The sequence below is a fragment of the Petromyzon marinus genome (assembly GCF_048934315.1).
Source record: "Petromyzon marinus isolate PM22_M1 ecotype Great Lakes invasive population chromosome 84 unlocalized genomic scaffold, UKy_Petmar_22M1.pri1.0 chr84_unloc.6, whole genome shotgun sequence".
NCBI classification, from domain to species: domain Eukaryota; kingdom Metazoa; phylum Chordata; class Hyperoartia; order Petromyzontiformes; family Petromyzontidae; genus Petromyzon; species Petromyzon marinus.
Window position 1 is genome coordinate 159,958 of NW_027422643.1, and position 25,649 is coordinate 185,606.

Below are 25,649 nucleotides of genomic sequence, written 5' to 3' on the forward strand. Positions count from 1 at the left end.
CTCACCACACAGACACCCACAGACTCACCACTCAGACTCACCACATATAACCGGCTCCCAAACTCACCAACAAACGACAATGGTGCGACACGAACAAACAGCATTCCCGACAGATTGAAACCAATTACAATTAATCTTGATTTGTTAATTGATAATTAAAATTAACTTCACGAACGAAAAATCCAATGGGTGGGTGGGGGCCTAGCCGACTCCCAGCAAAGCCTGCGGCTCGCCTCACCGCTGTCGCCTATGATGAGCAGCTTGAAGAGGTGATCGTACTCCTTCGCCATGGCACCATGTGGGTAAAACGACGATTAAAAAACAAAAGAAACCACAACGTACGGAGTTTTAATTAGCGATTGTTTGTTAAAGTTTTTATTTCACCTCAGAATTCGGAGGGGGGCCGAATCGGCGACAGCAAAATCGAGCGCCAACGCCCCCCCCCACCGCCTCTTGTGAGGGCGCCCTCTGCGCATGCGCGGGGAGGGCGCGCGACCGGAAGCGGGGGTGACGTTGGCCGCCCGGTGGATGCCCGAGCGCGTGACGCCCCCACCCCACCCACTTCCATAGCCACACCCACAACCTTAACCACACCCACATCCCTAAACCACAACCACATGACTAACCACACCCACATCTCTAACCACACCCACATCTCTAAACCACACCCACATCCCTAACCACACCCACAACCTTAACCACACCCACATCCCTAAACCACAACCACATGACTAACCACACCCACATCTCTAACCACACCCACATCCCTAACCACACCCACATCCCTAACCACACCCACATCCCTAAACCACACCCACATGACTAACCACACCCACATCCCTAACCACATCCACATCCCTAAACCACACCCACATGACTAACCACACCCACATCCCTAACCACATCCACATCCCTAACCACACCCACATGCCTAACCACACCCACATCCCTAACCACCCCCACATGCCTAACAACACCCACATCCCTAACCACACCCACATGCTTAACCACACCCACATGCCTAACCACACCTACATGACTAACCACACCCACATCCCTAACCACACCCACATCCCTAACCACACCCACATGCCTAACCACACCCACATCCCTAACCACACCCACATCCCTAACCACACCCACATCCCTAACCACACCCACATGCCTAACCACACCCACATCCCTAACCACACCCACATCCCTAACCACACCCACATGCCTAACCACACCCACATGCCTAACCACACCCACATGACTAACCACACCCACATGCCTAACCACACCCACATCCCTAACCACACCCACATGCCTAACCACATCCACATCCCTAACCACACCCACATCCCTAACCACACCCACATGCCTAACCACACCCACATGCCTAACCACACCCACATGACTAACCACACCCACATGCCTAACCACACCCACATCCCTAACCACACCCACATGCCTAACCACATCCACATCCCTAACCACACCCACATCCCTAACCACACCCACATGCCTAACCACACCCACATGCCTAACCACACCCACATGACTAACCACACCCACATCCCTAATCACACCCACATGACTAACCACCCACTCACTCACCCCCACCACCCACTCACTCACCCCTACCACCCACCCACCCCTACCACCCACTCACCCCCACCCACCCACTCCCTCACCCCCACCCACTCACACCCATCCCTTCCTACCCACCCACCCCCACCACCCACTCACTCACTCAACCCACCACCCACCCACTCACCCCCACCCACCCACCCATCCCTCCCTACCCACCCACCCAACTTAATCCGTGACACGGCCCAGCAGCAGCGTCTTCTAGACTTTCTGCAGAGGTTTTCTCGGTTTGTATCCAGCCGGCCGACCCGGTCAACACTTGCGCTGGTGGCGCTGGTGGTGCTGGTGGTGTTAGCAGTGGGGGGAGCGGTGGCACAGCGGTTAGCGCGCTGCACTATGAACCAACAACCCATCCATCCCTGCACTGTACACCACCAATCCACTCCACACCACCCACCCACACCAACCACCCACACCCATCCCCACCCACACCAACCACCCACACCCATCCCCACCCACACCCATCCCCACCCACACCAACCACCCACACCCATCCCCACCCACACCAACCACCCACACCAATCCCCACCCACACCAACCACCCACACCCATCCCCACCCACACACTCCACCCACACCAATCCCCACCCACACCAACCACCCACACCCATCCCCACCCACACACTCCACCCACACCAACCACCCACACCCATCCCCACCCACACCAACCACCTACACCCATCCCCACCCACACACTCCACCCACACCAACCACCCACACCCATCCCCACCCACACACTCCACCCACACCCATCCCCACCCACACCAACCACCTACACCCATCCCCACCCACACACTCCACCCACACCCATCCCCAACCACACACTCCACCCACACCCATCCCCACCCACACCAACCACCCACACCCATCCCCACCCACACCCATCCCCACCTACACCAACCACCCACACCCATCCCCACCCACACATTCCACCCACACCCATCCCCACCCACACCCATCCCCACCAACACACTCCACCCACACCCATCCCCACCCACACCAACCACCCACACCCATCCCCACCCACACACTCCACCCACACCCATCCCCACACCAACCACCCACACCCATCCCCACCCACACACTCCACCCACACCAACCACCAAACTCCACCCACCCATCGTCTCGGTTTGTATCCAGCTGGCCGACCCGGTCAACGCTACAAACCCGGCCCAGGCACACCGAGGTTTGACCCCTGAACCGGTTACTGGGCCTCTCCCCCCCCCCTCCCCACTAGATCGACTCGGCCTCAAATCAGCGCCCCAACTGGGGAGAGACAAAGGCGGCCGGGCGTGGTGCCGTACGGAAACCATCGGAGTGCGTTTCCTTGCTAGCAGCGCTTGTGCCGGGCGGTCTGTTGAGGCTGCACGGGGGATATTTTACCCTGTCTGGTGACCGCACGGTGGACATTAAAAGATTCGCAGATGTTGACTACCTCGCCTGGTGCGCAGGAGGTCGTGGTTGTGATGGAGTCTGCGTCTCTCTCTCTCTCTCCACGTGGCGAGACGTTGACTACCTCGCCTGGTACGCAGGAGGTCGTGGTTGTGATGGAGTCTGCGTCTCTCTCTCTCTCCACGTGGCGAGATGTTGGCTACCTCGCCTGGTACACAAGAGGTCGTGGTTGTGATGGAGTCTGCGTCTCTCTCTCTCTCCACGTGGTGAGATGTTGACTACCCGCCTGGTACGCAGGAGGTCGTGATTGTGATGGAGTCTGCGTCTCTCTTTCTCTCTCCACGTGGCGAGATGTTGACTACCTCGCCTGGTACGCAGGAGGTCGTGGTTGTGATGGAGTCTGCGTCTCTCTCTCTCTCCACGTGGTGAGATGTTGACTACCTCGCCTGGTACACAGGAGGTCGTGGTTGTGATGGAGTCTGCGTCTCTCTCTCCACGTGGTGAGATGTTGACTACCTCGCCTGGTACACAGGAGGTCGTGGTTGTGATGGAGTCTGAGTCTCTCTCTCTCCACGTGGTGAGATGTTGACTACCTCGCCTGGTACACAGGAGATCGGGATTGTGATGGAGTCTGCGTCTCTCTCTCTCCACGTGGTGAGATGTTGACTACCTCGCCTGGTACAGAGGAGGTCGTGATTGTGATGGAGTCTGCGTCTCTCTCTCCACGTGGTGAGATGTTGACTACCTCGCCTGGTACACAGAAGGTAGTGATTGTGATGGAGTCTGAGTCTCTCTCTCTCTCCACGTGGTGAGATGTTGACTATCTCGCCTGGTACACAGGAGGTCGTGATTGTGATGGAGTCTTGAGTCTCTCTCTCTCCACGTGGTGAGATGTTGACTACCTCACCTGGTACACAGGAGGTCGTGATTGTGATGGAGTCTGCGTCTCTCTCTCTCCACGTGGTGAGATGTTGACTACCTCGCCTGGTACACAGGAGATCGGGATTGTGATGGAGTCTGCGTCTCTCTCTCTCCACGTGGTGAGATGTTGACTACCTCGCCTGGTACACAGGAGGTCGTGATTGTGTTGGAGTCTCTCTCTCCACGTGGTGAGATGTTGACTACCTCGCCTAATACACAAGAGGTCGTGATTGTGATGGAGTCTGAGTCTCTTTCTCTCTCTCCACGTGGTGAGATGTTGACTACCTCGCCTGGTACACAGGAGGTCGGGATTGTGATGGAGTCTGCGTCTCTCTCTCTCTCCACGTGGTGAGATGTTGACTACCTCGCCTGGTACACAGGAGGTCGTGACTGTGATGGAGTCTGCGTCTCTCTCTCTCTCCACGTGGTGAGATGTTGACTACCTTGCCTGGTGTGCAGGAGCTGCGACCAGGGCTGCCCCCCCCCCCTCAGTCTACAGACACAGAGACAGCTGTCACTGGGGGTGCCCCCTAGGCTACAGACACACAGAGACAGCTGTCACTGGTGGTGTCCCTTAGGCTACACACACACAGAGACAGCTGTCACTGGGGGTGCCCCCTAGGCTAAAGACACACACACACAGACAGCTGTCACTGGGGGTGCCCCCTAGGCTACAGACACACAGAGACAGCTGTCACTGGGGGTGTCCCCTAGGCTACAGACTCACACATAGAGACAGCTGCCACTGGGGGTGCCCCCAAGGCTACAGACACACACACAGGGACAGCTGTCACTGGGGGTGTCCCCTAGGCTACAGACTCACACACAGAGACAGCTGCCACTGGGGGTGTCCCCTAGGCTACAGACTCACACAGACAGCTGGCACTGGGGGTGTCCCCTAGACTACAGACACACAGAGACAGCGCCACTGGGGGTGTCCCCTAGGCTACAGACACTCACACAGAGACAGCTGCCACTGGGGGTGTCCCCTAGGCTACAGACACACACAGAGACAGCTGTCACTGGGGGTGTCCCCTAGGCTACAGACACACACAGAGACAGCTGTCACTGGGGGTGTCCCCTAGGCTACAGACCCACACACAGAGACAGCTGTCACTGGGGGTGTCCCCTAGGCTACAGACCCACACACAGACAGCTGTCACTGGGGTGTCCCCTAGGCTACAGACACTCACACAGAGACAGCTTCCACTGGGGGTGTCCCCTAGGCTACGGACACTCACACACAGAGACAGCTGCCACTGGGGGTGTCCCCTAGGCTACAGACACACACACAGAGACAGCTTCCACTGGGGGTGCCCCCTAGGTTACAGACACTCACACAGACAGCTGCCACTGGGGGTGCCTCCTAGGTTACAGACTCACACACAGAGACAGCTGCCACTGGGGGTCACCGTGCAGACTTTTAATAAAAACACGGCTGGGAACGCGCGATTTTGTACGAAATTTAACGTTAATTAAAAAAAACGTACAGCACAATATGCTTAGTCAGGGGATCGCTGTGTGGTGAGTCTGTGGGTGTCTGTGTGTGTGAGTTTGTAGGTCTCTGTGTGAGTGAGTCTGTGGGTGTCTGTGTGAGTGAGTCTGTGGGTCTCTGTGTGACGAGTCTGTGGGTGTCTGTGCGTGTGAGTCTGTGGGTCTCTGTGTGGTGAGTCTATGGGTCTCTGTGTGAGTGAGTCTGTGGGTCTCTGTGTGAGTGGTGAGTCTGTGGGTCTCTGTGTGGTGAGTCTGTGGGTCTCTGTGTGAGTGAGTCTGTGGGTCTCTGTGCGTGTGAGTCTGTGGGTCTCTGTGTGAGCGAGTCTGTGGGTCTCTGTGTGGTGAGTCTGTGGGTCTCTGTGTGAGTGAGTCTGTGGGTCTCTGTGTGAGTGAGTCTGTGGGTCTCTGTGTGAGTGAGTCTGTGGGTCTCTGTGTGAGTGAATCTGTGGGTCTCTGTGTGGTGAGTCTGTGGGTCTCTGTGTGTGTGAGTCTGTGGGTCTCTGTGTGACTGAGTCTGTGGGTCTCTGTGTGAGTGAGTCTGTGGGTCTCTGTGTGAGTGAGTCTGTGGGTCTCTGTGTGAGTGAGTCTGTGGGTCTCTGTGTGAGCGAGTCTGTGGGTCTCTGTGTGAGTGAGTCTGTGGGTGTCTGTGTGTGTGAGTCTGTGGGTCTCTGTGTGGTGAGTCTATGGGTCTCTGTGTGAGTGAGTCTGTGGGTCTCTGTGTGAGTGAGTCTGTGGGCCTCTGTGTGAGTGAGTCTGTGGGTCTCTGTGTGAGCGAGTCTGTGGGTCTCTGTGTGAGTGAGTCTGTGGGTCTCTGTGTGAGTGAGTCTGTGGGTCTCTGTGTGAGTGAGTCTGTGGGTCTCTGTGTGGTGAGTCTGTGGGTCTCTGTGTGAGTGAGTCTGTGGGTCTCTGTGTGGGTGGTGAGTCTGTGGGTCTCTGTGTGATGGGTCTCTGTGTTGGTGAGTCTGCGGGTCTCTGTGTGTGTGAGTCTATGGGTCTCTGTGTGAGTGAGTCTGTGGGTCTCTCTGTGATGAGTCTATGGGTCTCTGTGTGTGCGAGTCTGTGGGTCTCTGTGTGGTGAGTCTGTGGGTCTCTGTGTGAGCGAGTCTGTGGGTCTCTGTGTGATGGGTCTCTGTGTTGGTGAGTCTATGGGTCTCTGTGTGAGTGAATCTGTGGGTCTCTGTGTGGTGAGTCTATGGGTCTCTGTGTGTGTGAGTCTATGGGTCTCTGTGTGTGTGAGTCTGTGGGTCTCTGTGTGAGCGAGTCTGTGGGTCTCTGTGTGATGGGTCTCTGTGTTGGTGAGTCTATGGGTCTCTGTGTGAGTGAATCTGTGGGTCTCTGTGTGGTGAGTCTGTGGGTCTCTGTGTGATGGGTCTCTGTGTGGCGAGTCTATGGGTCTCTGTGTGATGGGTCTCTGTGTTGGTGAGTCTATGGGTCTCTGTGTGATGGGTCTCTGTGTGGTGAGTCTGTGGGTCTCTGTGATGAGTCTATGGGCCTCCGCGTGCCGAGCCTGTGGCCCTCTTCATCATCCGACGACACCGACGGCCCACGATCTATAACTCCATCGCGACAACCTCGTCGGCGTCGTCGCCGTCGGCGACGTCAGCGACATCAACGTCACCCAAGCAGCCAACACAATCGCCACCATCATCAGCGTCCATGTGGTCGAGCGTGAGCGGCACCGCCGACGCCGACGGCAACGATGGCGATGGCAAGAGGTGCCTCGAGTTCCTTTTTAGCGACGTCCTTTGTGCCGATGCCGATGCCGATGCTGATGCCGGCGGCGGCGACGGGGCGACGGGAGGCATCACGGGAGATCTGGGTTGCCACAGTACAAGTTCCATGCAACCTCTGGTTCTGGAGGGAGGGAGGGAGGGAGGGAGAGGGGAGAGAGGTCGGTGAATGAATGAGTGGTTGAGTGAGTGTGGGAGCGTGGGTGGGTGAGTGTGTGGGTGAGTGTGTGAGAGTGTGTGAGATTGGGTGAGTGTGTGAGAGTGGGTGAGTGTGAGTGGGTGAGTGTGGGAGTGAGTGTGGGTGAGTGTGGGAGCGTGAGTGGGTGAGTGTGAGAGTGTGTGAGATTGGGTGAGTGTGAGTGGGTGAGTGTCCGTGGGTGAGTGTGGGAGTGAGTGGGAGGCATCACGGGAGATCTGGGTTGCCACAGTACAAGTTCCATGCAACCTCTGGTTCTGGAGGTAGGAGGGGAGAGGGGAGAGAGGTCGGTGAATGAATGAGTGGTTGAGTGAGTGTGGGAGCGTGGGTGGGTGAGTGTGTGGGTGAGTGTGTGAGAGTGTGTGAGATTGTGAGAGTGTGTGAGATTGGGTGAGTGTGTGAGAGTGGGTGAGTGTGAGTGGGTGAGTGTGGGAGTGAGTGTGGGAGTGAGTGTGAGTGGGTGAGTGGGTGAGTGTGAGAGTGTGTGAGATTGGGTGAGTGTCCGTGGGTGAGTGTGGGAGTGAGTGGGAGGCATCACGGGAGATCTGGGTTGCCACAGTACAAGTTCCATGCAACCTCTGGTTCTGAGGGGGGGAGAGGGGAGAGAGGTCGGTGAATGAATGAGTGGTTGAGTGAGTGTGGGAGCGTGGGTGGGTGAGTGTGTGGGTGGGTGAGTGTGAGTGGGTGAGTGTGGGTGAGTGTGTGAGAGTGGGTGAGTGTGAGTGGGTGAGTGTGGGAGTGAGTGTGGGTGAGTGTGGGAGCGTGAGTGGGTGAGTGTGAGAGTGTGTGAGATTGGGTGAGTGTGAGTGGGTGAGTGTCCGTGGGTGAGTGTGTGAGTGAGTGGGAGGCATCACGGGAGATCTGGGTTGCCACAGTACAAGTTCCATGCAACCTCTGGTTCTGGAGGGAGGGAGGGAGGGGAGAGAGGTCGGTGAATGAATGAGTGGTTGAGTGAGTGTGGGAGCGTGGGTGGGTGAGTGGGTGGGTGAGTGTGTGAGAGTGTGTGAGATTGGGTGAGTGTGTGAGAGTGGGTGAGTGTGAGTGGGTGAGTGTGGGAGTGAGTGTGGGTGAGTGTGGGAGCGTGAGTGGGTGAGTGTGAGAGTGTGTGAGATTGGGTGAGTGTGAGTGGGTGAGTGTCCGTGGGTGAGTGTGGGAGTGAGTGGGAGGCATCACGGGAGATCTGGGTTGCCACAGTACAAGTTCCATGCAACCTCTGGTTCTGGAGGGAGGGAGGGAGGGGAGAGAGGTCGGTGAATGAATGAGTGGTTGAGTGAGTGTGGGAGCGTGGGTGGGTGAGTGGGTGGGTGAGTGTGTGAGAGTGTGTGAGATTGGGTGAGTGTGTGAGAGTGGGTGAGTGTGAGTGGGTGAGTGTGGGAGTGAGTGTGGGTGAGTGTGGGAGCGTGAGTGGGTGAGTGTGAGAGTGTGTGAGATTGGGTGAGTGTGAGTGGGTGAGTGTCCGTGGGTGAGTGTGGGAGTGAGTGGGAGGCATCACGGGAGATCTGGGTTGCCACAGTACAAGTTCCATGCAACCTCTGGTTCTGAGGGGGGGAGAGGGGAGAGAGGTCGGTGAATGAATGAGTGGTTGAGTGAGTGTGGGAGCGTGGGTGGGTGAGTGTGTGGGTGGGTGAGTGTGAGTGGGTGAGTGTGGGTGAGTGTGTGAGAGTGGGTGAGTGTGAGTGGGTGAGTGTGGGAGTGAGTGTGGGAGTGAGTGTGAGTGGGTGAGTGCGTGAGTGTGTGAGATTGGGTGAGTGTGAGTGGGTGAGTGTCCGTGGGTGAGTGTCCGTGGGTGAGTGTGGGAGTGAGTGGGAGGCATCACGGGAGATCTGGGTTGCCACAGTACAAGTTCCATGCAACCTCTGGTTCTGGAGGTAGGGAGGGAGTGGGGAGAGAGGTCGGTGAATGAATGAGTGGTTGAGTGAGTGTGGGAGCGTGGGTGGTTGAGTGGGTGAGTGGGTGAGTGTGAGAGATTGGGTGAGTGTGGGAGTGGGTGAGTGTGAGTGAGTGAGTGTGGGAGTGAGTGTGGGAGTGAGTGTGAGTGGGTGAGTGGGTGAGTGTGAGAGTGTGTGAGATTGGGTGAGTGTCCGTGGGTGAGTGTCCGTGGGTGAGTGTGGGAGTGAGTGGGAGGCATCACGGGAGATCTGGGTTGCCACAGTACAAGTTCCATGCAACCTCTGGTTCTGGAGGTAGGGAGGGAGAGGGGAGAGGGGAGAGAGGTCGGTGAATGAATGAGTGGTTGAGTGAGTGTGGGAGCGTGGGTGGGTGAGTGTGTGGGTGAGTGTGTGAGAGTGTGTGAGATTGGGTGAGTGTGTGAGAGTGGGTGAGTGTGAGTGGGTGAGTGTGGGAGTGAGTGTGGGTGAGTGTGGGAGCGTGAGTGGGTGAGTGTGAGAGTGTGTGAGATTGGGTGAGTGTGAGTGGGTGAGTGTCCGTGGGTGAGTGTCCGTGGGTGAGTGTGGGAGTGAGTGGGAGGCATCACGGGAGATCTGGGTTGCCACAGTACAAGTTCCATGCAACCTCTGGTTCTGGAGGTAGGGAGGGAGAGGGGAGAGAGGTCGGTGAATGAATGAGTGGTTGAGTGAGTGTGGGAGCGTGGGTGGGTGAGTGTGTGGGTGAGTGTGTGAGAGTGTGTGAGATTGGGTGAGTGTGTGAGAGTGGGTGAGTGTGAGTGAGTGAGTGTGGGAGTGAGTGTGGGAGCGTGAGTGTGAGAGTGTGAGAGTGTGTGAGATTGGGTGAGTGTGAGTGGGTGAGTGTCCGTGGGTGAGTGTGGGAGTGAGTGTGGGAGTGAGTGTGGGAGTGAGTGTGGGAGTGAGTGTGAGTGGGTGAGTGCGTGAGTGTGAGAGTGTGTGAGATTGGGTGAGTGTGAGTGGGTGAGTGTGGGAGTGAGTGTGGGAGTGAGTGTGGGAGTGAGTGTGAGTGGGTGAGTGCGTGAGTGTGAGAGTGTGAGAGTGTGTGAGATTGGGTGAGTGTGAGTGGGTGAGTGTCCGTGGGTGAGTGTGGGAGTGAGTGGGAGGCATCACGGGAGATCTGGGTTGCCACAGTACAAGTTCCATGCAACCTCTGGTTCTGGAGGGAGGGAGGGAGGGGAGAGGGGTCGGTGAATGAATGAGTGGTTGAGTGAGTGAGGGAGCGTGGGTGGGTGAGTGTGGGAGTGGGTGAGTGTGGGAGTGAGTGTGTGGGTGAGTGTGGGAGTGAGTGTGGGAGTGAGTGTGGGAGTGAGTGTAGGAGTGAGTGTGAGTGGGTGAGTGCGTGAGTGTGAGAGTGTGTGAGATTGGGTGAGTGTGAGTGGGTGAGTGTGAGTGGGTGAGTGTGGGAGTGGGTGAGTGTGAGTGGGTGAGTGTGGGAGTGAGTGGGAGGCATCACGGGAGATCTGGGTTGCCACAGTACAAGTTCCATGCAACCTCTGGTTCTGGAGGGAGGGAGAGGGGAGAGGGGAGAGAGGTCGGTGAATGAATGAGTGGTTGAGTGAGTGTGGGAGCGTGGGTGGTTGAGTGGGTGGGTGGGTGAGTGTGGGAGTGGGTGAGTGTGTGAGTGGGTGAGTGTGGGAGTGAGTGTGGGAGTGAGTGTGGGAGTGTGTGTGGGAGTGAGTGTGAGTGGGTGAGCGTGAGAGTGTGTGAGATTGGGTGAGTGTGAGTGGGTGAGTGTCCGTGGGTGAGTGTCCGTGGGTGAGTGTGGGAGTGAGTGGGAGGCATCACGGGAGATCTGGGTTGCCACAGTACAAGTTCCATGCAACCTCTGGTTCTGGAGGTAGGGAGGGAGAGGGGAGAGAGGTCGGTGAATGAATGAGTGGTTGAGTGAGTGTGGGAGCGTGGGTGGGTGAGTGGGTGGGTGAGTGTGTGAGAGTGTGTGAGATTGGGTGAGTGTGTGAGAGTGGGTGAGTGTGAGTGGGTGAGTGTGGGAGTGAGTGTGGGAGCGTGAGTGTGAGAGTGTGAGAGTGTGTGGGTGAGTGTGTGAGAGTGTGTGAGATTGGGTGAGTGTGTGAGAGTGGGTGAGTGTGTGAGAGTGGGTGAGTGTGAGTGGGTGAGTGTGGGAGTGAGTGTGGGTGAGTGTGGGAGCGTGAGTGTGAGAGTGTGTGAGATTGGGTGAGTGTGAGTGGGTGAGTGTCCGTGGGTGAGTGTGGGAGTGAGTGGGAGGCATCACGGGAGATCTGGGTTGCCACAGTACAAGTTCCATGCAACCTCTGGTTCTGGAGGGAGGGAGGGAGGGGAGAGAGGTCGGTGAATGAATGAGTGGTTGAGTGAGTGTGGGAGCGTGGGTGGTTGAGTGGGTGAGTGGGTGAGTGTGAGAGATTGGGTGAGTGTGGGAGTGGGTGAGTGTGGGAGTGAGTGTGGGAGTGAGTGTGGAGTGTGTGTGGGAGTGAGTGTGAGTGGGTGAGTGTGAGAGTGTGTGAGATTGGGTGAGTGTGAGTGGGTGAGTGTCCGTGGGTGAGTGTCCGTGGGTGAGTGTGGGAGTGAGTGGGAGGCATCACGGGATATCTGGGTTGCCACAGTACAAGTTCCATGCAACCTCTGGTTCTGAGGGGGGGAGAGGGGAGAGAGGTCGGTGAATGAATGAGTGGTTGAGTGAGTGTGGGAGCGTGGGTGGGTGAGTGGGTGGGTGAGTGTGAGTGGGTGAGTGTGTGTGAGATTGGGTGTGTGGGTGTGAGTGGGTGAGGGTGGGTGTGAGTGGGTGAGGGTGGGAGTGAGTGTGAGAGTGTGTGTGGGAGTGAGTGTGAGTGGGTGAGTGTGAGAGTGTGTGAGATTGGGTGAGTGTGAGTGGGTGAGTGTCCGTGGGTGAGTGTGGGAGTGAGTGGGAGGCATCACGGGATATCTGGGTTGCCACAGTACAAGTTCCATGCAACCTCTGGTTCTGAGGGGGGGAGAGGGGAGAGAGGTCGGTGAATGAATGAGTGGTTGAGTGAGTGTGGGAGCGTGGGTGGGTGAGTGGGTGGGTGAGTGTGAGTGGGTGAGTGTGTGTGAGATTGGGTGTGTGGGTGTGAGTGGGTGAGGGTGGGTGTGAGTGGGTGAGTGTGGGAGTGAGTGTGGGAGTGAGTGTGGGAGTGAGTGTGGGAGTGAGTGTGAGTGGGTGAGTGCGTGAGTGTGAGAGTGTGTGAGATTGGGTGAGTGTGAGTGGGTGAGTGTCCGTGGGTGAGTGTGGGAGTGAGTGGGAGGCATCACGGGAGATCTGGGTTGCCACAGTACAAGTTCCATGCAACCTCTGGTTCTGGAGGGAGGGAGGGGAGAGGGGAGAGGGGTCGGTGAATGAATGAGTGGTTGAATGAGTGTGGGAGCGTGGGTGGGTGAGTGGGTGAGTGTGAGTGGGTGAGTGTGGGAGTGGGTGAGTGTGGGAGTGAGTGTGGGAGTGAGTGTGGGAGTGAGTGTGGGAGTGAGTGTGAGTGGGTGAGTGCGTGAGTGCGAGAGTGTGTGAGATTGGGTGAGTGTGAGTGGGTGAGTGTGAGTGGGTGAGTGTGGGAGTGAGTGTGGGAGTGAGTGGGAGGCATCACGGGAGATCTGGGTTGCCACAGTACAAGTTCCATGCAACCTCTGGTTCTGGAGGTAGGGAGGGAGAGGGGAGAGGGGAGAGAGGTCGGTGAATGAATGAGTGGTTGAGTGAGTGTGGGAGCGTGGGTGGTTGAGTGGGTGAGTGTGTGAGAGATTGGGTGAGTGTGAGTGGGTGAGTGTGGGAGTGAGTGTGGGAGTGAGTGTGGGAGTGAGTGTGGGAGTGAGTGTGAGTGGGTGAGTGTGAGTGTGAGAGATTGGGTGAGTGTGAGTGGGTGAGTGTGGGAGTGAGTGTGGGAGTGAGTGTGGGAGTGAGTGTGGGAGTGAGTGTGAGTGGGTGAGTGTGAGTGTGAGAGATTGGGTGAGTGTGTGAGAGTGGGTGAGTGTCCGTGGGTGAGTGTGGGAGTGAGTGTGGGAGTGAGTGTGGGAGTGAGTGTGGGAGTGAGTGTGAGTGTGAGAGTGTGAGAGTGTGTGAGATTGGGTGAGTGTGAGTGGGTGAGTGCGTGAGTGTGAGAGTGTGTGAGATTGGGTGAGTGTGAGTGGGTGAGTGTCCGTGGGTGAGTGTGGGAGTGAGTGGGAGGCATCACGGGAGATCTGGGTTGCCACAGTACAAGTTCCATGCAACCTCTGGTTCTGAGGGAGGGAGGGAGGGAGAGGGGAGAGGGGAGAGAGGTCGGTGAATGAATGAGTGGTTGAGTGAGTGTGGGAGCGTGGGTGGGTGAGTGGGTGAGTGGGTGAGTGTGAGTGGGTGAGTGTGAGTGGGTGAGTGGGTGAGTGTGGGAGTGAGTGTGGGAGCGTGAGTGGGTGAGTGTGAGTGGGTGAGTGTGGGAGTGAGTGTGGGAGTGAGTGTGGGAGTGAGTGTGGGAGCGTGAGCGGGTGAGCGTGAGAGTGTGTGAGATTGGGTGAGTGTGAGTGGGTGAGTGTGGGAGTGAGTGTGGGTGAGTGTGTGTGAGATTGGGTGTGAGTGGGTGAGTGTGGGAGTGAGTGTGGGAGTGAGTGTGGGAGCGTGAGTGGGTGAGTGGGTGAGTGTGGGAGTGAGTGAGTGTGGGAGTGAGTGAGTGGGTGAGAGGGTGGGTGAGTGGGTGGGTGGGTGGGTGAGTGGGTGGGTGGTTGAGTGAGTGTGGGAGCGTGAGTGGGTGAGTGTGAGTGAGATTGGGTGAGTGTGAGTGGGTGAGTGTGGGAGTGAGTGTGGGAGCGTGAGTGGGTGAGCGTGAGAGTGTGTGAGATTGGGTGAGTGTGAGTGTGTGAGATTGGGTGAGTGTGAGTGGGTGAGTGTGAGTGGGTGAGTGTGGGAGTGAGTGTGGGAGCGTGAGTGGGTGAGCGTGAGAGTGTGTGAGATTGGGTGAGTGTGAGTGTGTGAGATTGGGTGAGTGTGAGTGGGTGAGTGTGAGTGGGTGAGTGTGGGGGTGAGTGTGGGAGTGAGTGTAGGAGCGTGAGTGGGTGAATGGGTGAGCGTGAGAGTGTGTGAGATTGGGTGAGTGTGAGTGGGTGAGTGGGTGAGTGTGGGAGTGAGTGTGGGGGTGAGTGTGGGAGTGAGTGTGGGTGAGCGTGAGTGGGTGAGTGGGTGAGTGTCAGAGTGTGTGTGAGATTGGGTGAGTGTGAGTGGGTGAGTGTGGGAGTGAGTGTGGGAGTGAGTGTGGGAGTGAGTGTGGGAGTGAGTGTGGGAGTGAGTGTGGGCGCGTGAGTGGGTGAGCGTGAGCGGGTGAGGGTGAGTAGGTGAGCATGAGTGGGCGAGCGGGTGAGCGTGAGAGTGTGTGGGATTGGGTGAGTGTGAGTGGGTGAGTGGCTGAGTGTGAGTGGGTGAGTGTGAGTGGGTGAACCCACGACCTCCTGTAAACCAGGCGAGACAGTTAACATCTCCACGGGGAGAGAGAGACAGAGAGAGAGACACAGATTCCAAATATACAGCAGCAGCAGCAGGCATCGTCAGAATCTGGGATCGAAACCACGACCTCCTGTGTACCAGGCGAGGTAGTCAACATTTTCTTAGCCCACCGTGGTGTTGAGAGAATTCCAGAATTAGAACCCGCGACCTCCTGTATACCAGGCGAGGTAGTCAACATCTCCTTAGCCCACCGTGGTAATGAGAGTATTCCAGAATTAGAACCCACGACCTCCTGTGTACCAGGCGAGGTAGTCAACATCTCCTTAGCCCACAATGGTGTTAAGAGTATTCCAGAATTAGAACCCACGACCTCCCGTGTACCAGGCGAGGTAGTCAACATCTCCTTAGCCACCGTGGCATTGAGAGTATTCAGAATTAGAACCCACGACCTCCTGTAGACCAGGCGAGGTAGTCAACATCTCCTTAGCCCACCGTGGTGTTGAGAGTATTCCAGAATTAGAACCCACGACCTCCTGTAGACCAGGCGAGGTAGTCAACATCTCCTTAGCCACCGTGGCGTTGAGAGTATTCCAGAATTAGAACCCACGACCTCCCGTAGACCAGGCGAGGTAGTCAACATCTCCTTAGCAACCGTGGCATTGAGAGTATTCAGAATTAGAACCCACGACCTCCTGTAGACCAGGCGAGGTAGTCAACATCTCCTTAGCCACCGTGGTGTTGAGAGTATTCAGAATTAGAACCCACGACCTCCCGTGTACCAGGAGAGGTAGTCAACATCTCCTTAGCCACAGTGGAGTTGAGAGTATTCAGAATGAGAACGCACGACCTCCTGTGTACCAGGCGAGGTAGTCAACATCTCCTTAGCCCACCCGTGGCATTGAGAGTATTCAGAATTAGAACCCACGACCTCCTGTAGACCAGGCGAGGTAGTCAACATCTCCTTAGCCCACCGTGGAGTTGAGAGTATTCAGAATTAGAACCCACGACCTCCTGTAGACCAGGCGAGGTAGTCAACATCTCCCTAGCCACCGTGGTGTTGAGAGTATTCCAGAATTAGAACCCACGACCTCCCGTAGACCAGGCGAGGTAGTCAACATCTCCTTAGCCACCGTGGTGTTGTGAGTATTCCAGAATGAGAACCCACGACCTCCTGTAGACCAGGAGAGGTAGTCAATATCTCCTTAGCCCACGCTTGGTGTTGAGAGTATTCCAGAATTAGAACCCACGACCTCCTGTAGACCAAGCGAGGTAGTCAACATCTCCTTAGCCACCGTGGTGTTGAGAGTATTCAGAATTAGAACCCACGACCTCCTGTAGACCAGGCGAGGTAGTCAACATCTCCTTAGCCCACCGTGGAGTTGAGAGTATTCAGAATTAGAACCCACGACCTCCTGTAGACCAGGCAAGGTAGTCAACATCTCCTTAGCCCACCGTGGAGTTGAGAGTATTCAGAATTAGAACCCACGACCTCCTGTAGACCAGGCGAGGTAGTCAACATCTCCCTAGCCACCGTGGTGTTGAGAGTATTCCAGAATTAGAACCCACGACCTCCCGTAGACCAGGCGAGGTAGTCAACATCTCCTTAGCCACCGTGGTGTTGTGAGTATTCCAGAATGAGAACCCACGACCTCCTGTAGACCAGGAGAGGTAGTCAATATCTCCTTAGCCCACGCTTGGTGTTGAGAGTATTCCAGAATTAGAACCCACGACCTCCTGTAGACCAAGCGAGGTAGTCAACATCTCCTTAGCCACCGTGGTGTTGAAAGTATTCCAGAATTAGAACCCACGACCTCCCGTAGTCCAGGCGAGGTCGTCAACATCTCCTTAGCCACCGTGGCGTTGAGAGTATTCCAGAATTAGAACCCACGACCTCCTGTAGACCAGGCGAGGTAGTCAACATCTCCTTAGCCCACCGTGGTGTTGAGAGTATTCAGAATTAGAACCCACGATCTCCCGTGTACCAGGCGAGGTAGTCAACATCTCCTTAGCCCACTGTGCTGTTGAGAGTATTCCAGAATTTGAACCCACGACCTCCTGTAGACCAGGCGAGGTAGTCAACATCTCCTTAGCCACCGTGGCATTGAGAGTATTCAGAATTAGAACCCACGACCTCCTGTAGACCAGGCGAGGTAGTCAACATCTCCCTAGCCACCGTGGTGTTGAGAGTATTTCAGAATTAGAACCCACGACCTCCCGTGTACCAGGAGAGGTAGTCAACATCTCCTTAGCCACCGTGGTGTTGTGAGTATTCCAGAATTAGAACCCACGACCTCCTGTAGACCAGGCGAGGTAGTCAACATCTCCTTAGCCCACCGTGGCATTGAGAGTATTCAGAATTAGAACCCACGACCTCCCGTGTACCAGGTGAGGTCGTCAACATCTCCTTAGCCCACCGTGGAGTTGAGAGTATTCCAGAATTAGAACCCACGACCTCCTGTATACCAGGCGAGGTAGTCAACATCTCCTTAGCCACCGTGGTGTTGAGAGTATTCCAGAATTAGAACCCACGACCTCCTGTGTACCAGGCGAGGTAGTCAACATCTCCTTAGCCACCGTGGTGTTGAGAGTATTCCAGAATTAGAACCCACGACCTCCTGTGTACCTGGAGAGGTAGTCAACATCTCCTTAGCCCACCGTGGTGTTGAGAGTATTCAGAATTAGAACCCACGACCTCCTGTAGACCAGGCGAGGTAGTCAACATCTCATTAGCCCACTGTGGTGTTGAGAGTATTCCAGAATTAGAACCCACGACCTCCTGTATACCAGGCGAGGTAGTCAACATCTCCTTAGCCCACCGTGGTGTTGAAAGTATTCAGAATTAGAACCCTCGACCTCCTGTGTACCAGGCGAGGTAGTCAACATCTCCTTAGCCCACCGTGGAGTTGAGAGTATTCCAGAATTAGAACCCACGACCTCCTGTAGACCAAGAGAGGTAGTCAACATCTCCTTAGCCACCGTGGTGTTGTGAGTATTCCAGAATTAGAACCCACGACCTCCCGTAGACCAGGCGAGGTAGTCAACATCTCCTTAGCAACCGTGGCATTGAGAGTATTCAGAATTAGAACCCACGACCTCCTGTAGACCAGGCGAGGTAGTCAACATCTCCTTAGCCCACCGTGGTGTTGAGAGTATTCATAATTAGAACCCTCGACCTCCTGTGTACCAGGAGAGGTAGTCAACATGTCCTTAGCCCACCGTGGAGTTGAGAGTATTCCAGAATTAGAACCCACGACCTCCTGTAGACCAGGCGAGTTAGTCAACATCTCCTTAGCCACCGTGGTGTTGTGAGTATTCCAGAATTAGAACCCACGACCTCCTGTGTACCAAGCGAGGTAGTCAACATCTCCTTAGCCACTCACAGCTGACGTGGGATGATCTCGTCGCTGGTGCATGCTGGGAAGTGCTCAGAAAAGACGGAGGAGAGATGGACGACTGCCCCATCACCGCCACCGCCATCACCGCCATCGCCGCCATCACCGCCACCTCCGCCATCATCATCATCATCATCTATCTGGAGACTACACAAAATCACCGATGAGTATCACGTATTAGATTACACAGCACTGATTGGTAAGGGTGCATTGTATTACACAGCACGGATTGGTAGTGTATTGTATTACACAGCACGGATTGGTAAGGGTGCATTTTATTACATAGCACGGATTGGTAGTGCATTGTATTACATAGCACGGATTGGTAGTGTGCATTGTATTACACAGCACGGATTGGTAGGGTGCATTGCATTACATAGCACTGATTGGTAAGGGTGCATTGTATTACACAGCACGGATTGGTAAGGGTGCATTGTATTACACAGCACGGATTGGTAGTGCATTGTATTACATAGCACGGATTGGTAGGGTGCATTACAGCACTGATTGGTAGTGCATTGTATTACACAGCACGGATTGGTAAGGTGCATCACATAGCACTGATTGGTATAGTGTATTATATTACATAGCACTGATTGGTATAGTCCAATGTATAACATACCATTGATTGGTAGGGTGCATTGCATTACATAGCGCCAATTGGTATACTGTATTGTATTACATAGCACTGATTGGTAAAGTGCATTTATTTACATATCACTGCTCGGTAAAGTACATTGTATAACATCGCACTGATTGGTACGTGGCATTGTATTACATAGCGCTGATGGGTGTCTCGCATCACCTCCGCTCCAACTGCTCGAATCTCCTCATGTCGTCCAACTGGGCCTTGGGGTCAGATCCCCTGACCTTCGTGACCTCTGTGTTGACCTCTACGACCTCCACGGGCGGCCCCTGCCCGTGCCCATCCCTCCACCTCGCGACCCTCTTGCAAGGGGGGGCTCTGGGGGCAGAGAGGAGATGGGTTTGAGATCCGGGTGAGGGGGTTTGACGAGAGAGATGTGAAGGTGGATTAGACATGGGGTGAGTGATATTTATTGGTGTGTCAGCCAAGTGGACAGAGGGGGTACCCCCCCCCCAGCCCGCCCACCCATTCACTCACCCACCCACCCATTCACTCACTCACTCACTCACCCATTCACTCACCCACCCAGCCATTCACTCACCCACCCATCCATGCACTCACTCACCCACCCATTCACTCACCCACCCAGCCATTCACTCACCCACCCAGCCATTCACTCACTCACCCACCCAGCCATTCACTCACTCACCCACCCACCCATGCACTCACTCATCCACCCATCCATGCACTCACTCACCTACCCATTCACTCACCCACCCACCCATTCACTCACCCACCCACCCATTCACTCACCCACCCACCCATTCACTCACCCACCCAGCCATTCACTCACCCACCCACCCATTCACTCACTCACCCATTCACTCACCCACCCACTCACCCATTCACTCACCCACCCAGCCATTCACTCACCCACCCAGCCATTCACTCACCCACCCAGCCATTCACTCACCCACCCACCCATTCACTCACTCACTCACCCATTCACTCACCCACCCACTCACCCATTCACTCACCCACCCACTCACCCATTCACTCACCCACCCAGCCATTCACTCACCCACCCAGCCATTCACTCACCCACCCAGCCATTCACTCACCCACCCAGCCATTCACTCACCCACCCAGCCATTCACTCACCCACCCACCCAGCCATTCACTCACCCACCCAGCCATTCACTCACCCACCCAGCCATTCACTCACCCACCCACCCAGCCATTCACTCACCCACCCACCCAGCCATTCACTCACTCACCCACCCACCCAGCCATTCACTCACTCACCCACCCACCCATGCACTCACTCACCCACCCACCCATTCACTCACTCACCCACCCATTCACTCACCCACCCATTCACTCACTCACCCATTCACTCACCCACCCATTCACTCACCCACCCATTCACTCACCCACCCACCCAGCCATTCACTCAACCACCCAGCCATTCACTCACCCACCCAGCCATTCACTCACCCACCCAGCCATTCACTCACCCAACCAGCTATTCACCCACCCACCCAGCCATTCACTCACCCACCCAGCCATTCACTCACCCACCCAGCCATTCACTCACCCAACCAGCCATTCACTCACCCACCCACCCATTCACTCACCCACCCAGCCATTCACTCACCCACCCAGCCATTCACTCACCCACCCAGCCATTCACTCACCCACCCACCCACCCATTCACTCACCCACCCACCCACCCATTCACTCACCCACCCAGCCATTCACTCACCCATCCACCCACCCACTCACCCACCCACCCATTCACCCATTCACTCACTCACCCATTCACTCACCCACCCAGCCATTCACTCACCCACCCATTCACTCACCCACCCACCCATTCACTCACCCACCCACCCATTCACTCACCCACCCAGCCATTCACTCACCCACCCAGCCATTCACTCACTCACCCACCCATTCACTCACCCACCCACCCATTCACTCACCCACCCACCCATTCACTCACCCACCCACCCATTCACTCACCCACCCACCCATTCACTCACCCACCCACCCATTCACTCACCCACCCACCCATTCACTCACCCACCCACCCATTCACTCACCCACCCACCCACCCATTCACTCACCCACCCAGCCACCCATTCACTCACCCACCCAGCCACCCATTCACTCACCCACCCAGCCATTCACTCACCCACCCACCCACCCATTCACTCACCCACCCACCCATTCACTCACCCACCCACCCATTCACTCACCCACCCACCCAGCCATTCACTCACCCACCCAGCCACCCATTCACTCACCCACCCAGCCATTCACTCACCCACCCACCCACCCATTCACTCACCCACCCAGCCACCCATTCACTCACCCACCCAGCCATTCACTCACCCACCCACCCACCCATTCACTCACCCACCCAGCCATTCACTCACCCACCCAGCCACCCATTCACTCACCCACCCACCCACCCATTCACTCACCCACCCACCCAGCCATTCACTCACCCACCCAGCCACCCATTCACTCACCCACCCAGCCATTCACTCACCCACCCACCCATTCACTCACCCACCCACCCATTCACTCACCCACCCACCCACTCACTCACCCACCCACCCACTCACTCACCCACCCACCCACTCACCCACCCATTCACTCACTCACCCACCCACTCACCCACCTACCCAGCCATTCACTCACCCACCCACCCACTCACCTACCCACCCACTCACCCACCTACCCAGCCATTCACTCACCCACCCATTCACCCACCCACTCAGTCACCCACCCATTCACTCACTCACCCACCCATTCACTCACCCGCCCAGCCATTCACTCACCCACCCACCCATTCACTCACTCACCCATTCACTCACCCACCCAGCCATTCACTCACCCACCCACCCATTCACTCACTCACCCATTCACTCACCCACCCACCCATTCACTAACCCACCCAGCAATTCACTCACCCACCCACCCACCCATTCACTCACTCACCCACCCACCCGTTCACTCAACCACCCACCCGTTCACTCACCCACCCAGCTATACACTCGCTCACCCATCCACCCATTCACTCACTCACCCATTCACTCACTCACCCATTCACTCACTCACCCATTCACTCACTCCCCCATTCACTCACTCCCCCATTCACTCACTCACCCACCCATTCACTCACCCATCTATTCACTCACCCACCCACCCATTCGCTCACTCACCCACCCACCTATTCACCCACCCACCCATTCACTCACCCACCCACCCACTCACCCAGCCATTCACTCACCCACCCACCCATTCACTCACCCAACCACCCATTCACTCACCTACCCACCCATTCACTCACCCACCCACCCATTCACTCACCCACCCATTCACTCACCCACTCACCAATTCACTTACCCACCCACCCATTCACTCACCCACCCACCCACCCATTCACTCACCTACTCACCCACTCACTCACCCACTCACCCATTCACTCACCCACCCATTCACTCACCCGCCCACCAATTCACTCACCCACCCATTCACTCACCCACCCATTCACTCACTCACTCACCCATTCACTCACTCACCCATTCACTCACTCACCCATTCACTCACCCGCTCACCGATTCACTCACCACCCACCCATTCACTCACCACCCACCCATTCACTCACCACCTACCCACCCATTCACTCACCCACTCACACACCCACCCACACACCCGCCCACCCACACACCCGCCCACACACCCACCCACACACTCACCCACCCGCCCACACGCCCGCCCACACACCCACCCACCCTCCCACACACCCGCCCACACACCCACCCACACACCCACCCACCCTCCCACACACCCGCCCACCCACACACCCGCCCACACGCCCGCCCACCCACCCGTCTGGAGGAGCCATCCGCCTCTTGAGCGGCTGCAGCTTCACCCTCCTCTGGCCCCTCACCCTGCCGAGCTCAGCGTCGACCCTGCCTAGGGGCAGCGCTCGGAACATCTACACGTGACGCACACGTGACACGTGACACGTGACGCACACGTGACACGTGACGCACACACGTGACACGTGACACGCACACGTGACGCGCACACACACGCGAAGGACACACACACACACACACTTACGTGACGAACGCACGTACACGCACGCACACACACACACGTGACGCACGCACACGTGACGCACACACACGTGACACGTGACACACACGTGACACGCACACGTGACGCGCACACACACGCGAAGGACACACACACACACACACGTGACGCACACACACGTGACACGCACACACGTGACGCACGCACACACACGTGATGCACGCATGCACACACACGCACACACGGGACAAAGATCCCCCGTGTAGCCTTAACAGACTGTAGGGGCAAGTGCTGTCAGCGAGCAGCGTCTATGAAGGCCGGATCGGTACAAGAGGGGGTGGGGGGTGGCCAGCACCACGCCCGACCGCCTTTGTCTCCCCAGTGGCGATGTTTACGACACACCGCACCAGGTACTCATTTGAGGCTGAGTCGACCTAGGGGGAGGCCCGGGACCGGTTCAGATAATCGTCACCGGTGGTGTTGGCCGTGAGCGGGAATCGAACCCGGGTCGCCGGGTTCATAGCGATAGCGTAGCGCTAACAGCTACACCATCGCTCCACACGAAGGTAGTCAACATCTCACCACGTGGAGAGAGAGAGAGACTCAGACTCCATCACAGTCACGACCTCCTGTGTACCAGGCGAGGTAGTCAACATCTCACCACGTGGAGAGAGAGAGAGAGAGAGACTCAGACTCCATCACAGTCACGACCTCCTGTGTACCAGGCGAGGTAGTCAACATCTCACCACGTGGAGAGAGAGACAGACTCCATCACAATCACGACCTCCTGTGTACCAGGCGAGGTAGTCAACATCTCACCACGTGGAGAGAGAGAGACGCAGACTCCATCACAGTCACGACCTCCTGTGTACCAGGCGAGGTAATCAACATCTCACCACGGGGGAGAGAGAGAGACGCAGACTCCATCACAATCACGACCTCCTGTGTACCAGGCGAGGTAGTCAACATCTCACCACGTGGAGAGAGAGAGACGCAGACTCCATCACAGTCACGACCTCCTGTGTACCAGGCGAGGTAATCAACATCTCACCACGGGGGAGAGAGAGAGACGCAGACTCCATCACAATCACGACCTCCTGTGTACCAGGCGAGGTAGTCAACATCTCACCACGTGGAGAGAGAGAGACGCAGACTCCATCACAATCACGACCTCCTGTGTACCAGGCGAGGTAGTCAACATCTCACCACGTGGAGAGAGAGAGACGCAGACTCCATCACAGTCACGACCTCCTGTGTACCAGGCGAGGTAGTCAACATCTCACCACGGGGGAGAGAGAGACGCAGACTCCATCACAGTCACGACCTCCTGTGTACCAGGCGAGGTAGTCAACATCTCACCACGTGGAGAGAGAGAGACGCAGACTCCATCACAATCACGACCTCCTGTGTACCTGGCGAGGTAGTCAACATCTCACCACGTGAGGTAGTCAACATTTCACCACGTGGAGAGAGATAGACGCAGACTCCATCACAATCACGACCTCCTGTGTACCAGGCGAGGTAGTCAACATCTCACCACGGGGAGAGAGAGAGAGACGCAGACTCCAACACAATCACGACCTCCTGTGTACCTGGCGAGGTAGTCAACATCTCACCACGTGGAGAGAGACTCAGACCCCATCACAATCACGACCTCCTGTGTACCAGGCGAGGTAGTCAACATCTCACCACGTGAGGTAGTCAACATATCATCACGTGGAGAGAGACAGACTCAATCACAATCACGACCTCCTGCATACCAGGCGAGGTAGTCAACATCTCACCACGTGAGGTAGTCAACATCTCACCACGTGGAGAGAGAGACAGACTCCATCACAGTCACGACCTCCTGTGTACCAGGCGAGGTAGTCAACATCTCAACACGTGGAGAGGGAGAGACTCCATCACAGTCACGACCTCCTGTGTACCTCGCGAGGTAGTCAACATCTCACCACGTGGAGAGAGAGAGAGACTTAGACTCCATCACAATCACGACCTCCTGTGTACCAGGCGAGGTAGTCAACATCTCACCACGTGAAGAGAGAGACGCAGACTCCATCACAGTCACGACCTCCTGCGTACCAGGCGAGGTAGTCAACATCTCACCACGTGAGGTAGTCAACATTTCACCACGTGGAGAGAGATAGACGCAGACTCCATCACAATCACGACCTCCTGTGTACCAGGCGAGGTAGTCAACATCTCACCACGGGGAGAGAGAGAGACACACACACAGATTCCAACATTTATCAGCAAGCGTCAGGGCCTATCCACTGCTGGCTGGAGATCAACGTAACATCGTCACCTTGGTCTATCCACTGCTGGATAGAGATCGCCGTGGTGGGAGCGAAGCGATCAGTCGGCATAACGCCGTGCCATCATTCGTGAATTAAAAACCCTGCGGGTCTGTTTGTAAAAGAGATTATGGACAAACGTGTTTTTGTTTTGATTGTCTGCGTACAACTTTAAGCGTTAAACAAGGCGCGATCGGGGGTAGGGGGGTGGGGGTCCGTACTTGGGAAAAACCGGCCGGGCTAGGCGCTCGCAAAGTCGGCGTCAAACTAGGAAAGACCGGCAGGCATCGCACGAAGCTAGGCCGCAGCAATGTTTTTTAAAAATTTTTATTCTATATATACCCGAAACGACAAAGTGCTTAGAGTGAGGGAGGTTTTTTTTGTTTGCTTACCTTCAAATAAACGTTGGAGGCGGCGATTTTATAACGAATGTAAAAGTAGCGCGTTCATTTATAACGGCAACAATCATTTGCGTTTGCCCACAGTAGGAGCGCGCGGACTGCGAAACACGCAGAGCTCTGGCGCATAAATTATGTTAAGCAGTACACACACCCCACCCCTCCCGTCGCACTTCACATTTTATGTTAATTTGTCTATGACG

General features: G+C 56.1%; 2 protein-coding genes across 3 annotated transcripts in view; both read right to left on the reverse strand.

Moving 5' to 3' along the window:
- The window catches only part of LOC116937183 (ras-related protein Rab-35-like), a 47,880-nt gene extending 47,389 nt beyond the window's left edge, over positions 1 to 491 (reverse strand). The window contains exon 1 of the mRNA XM_076059235.1: positions 239 to 491. Within this exon, the coding sequence (XP_075915350.1) occupies positions 239 to 290 (52 nt within the window). The 5' untranslated portion in view covers positions 291 to 491. The remainder of the gene's footprint in view (positions 1 to 238) is intronic.
- Positions 492 to 5,346: 4,855 nt separating this feature from the next.
- On the reverse strand, positions 5,347 to 25,648 carry LOC116938418 (uncharacterized). 2 transcript variants are annotated; one of them, XR_012931827.1, is made up of 6 exons: positions 25,441 to 25,648; positions 22,541 to 22,650; positions 18,858 to 19,016; positions 18,041 to 18,199; positions 6,931 to 7,292; positions 5,347 to 6,175 (listed from the first exon to the last, which is right to left on the reverse strand). XR_012931827.1 is itself a non-coding variant. In XM_076059237.1 (5 exons), exons 2-5 carry the CDS (start codon positions 22,648 to 22,650, stop codon positions 6,989 to 6,991), a joined length of 732 nt encoding a protein of 243 aa, XP_075915352.1. In that variant the 5' UTR covers positions 25,441 to 25,648; the 3' UTR covers positions 5,347 to 6,988. The 2 variants fall into 2 exon arrangements, 1 of the variants encoding a protein (XP_075915352.1); XM_076059237.1 differs by having other exon boundaries at positions 5,347 to 7,292.
- Between the last annotated feature and the right edge of the window lies 1 nt (position 25,649).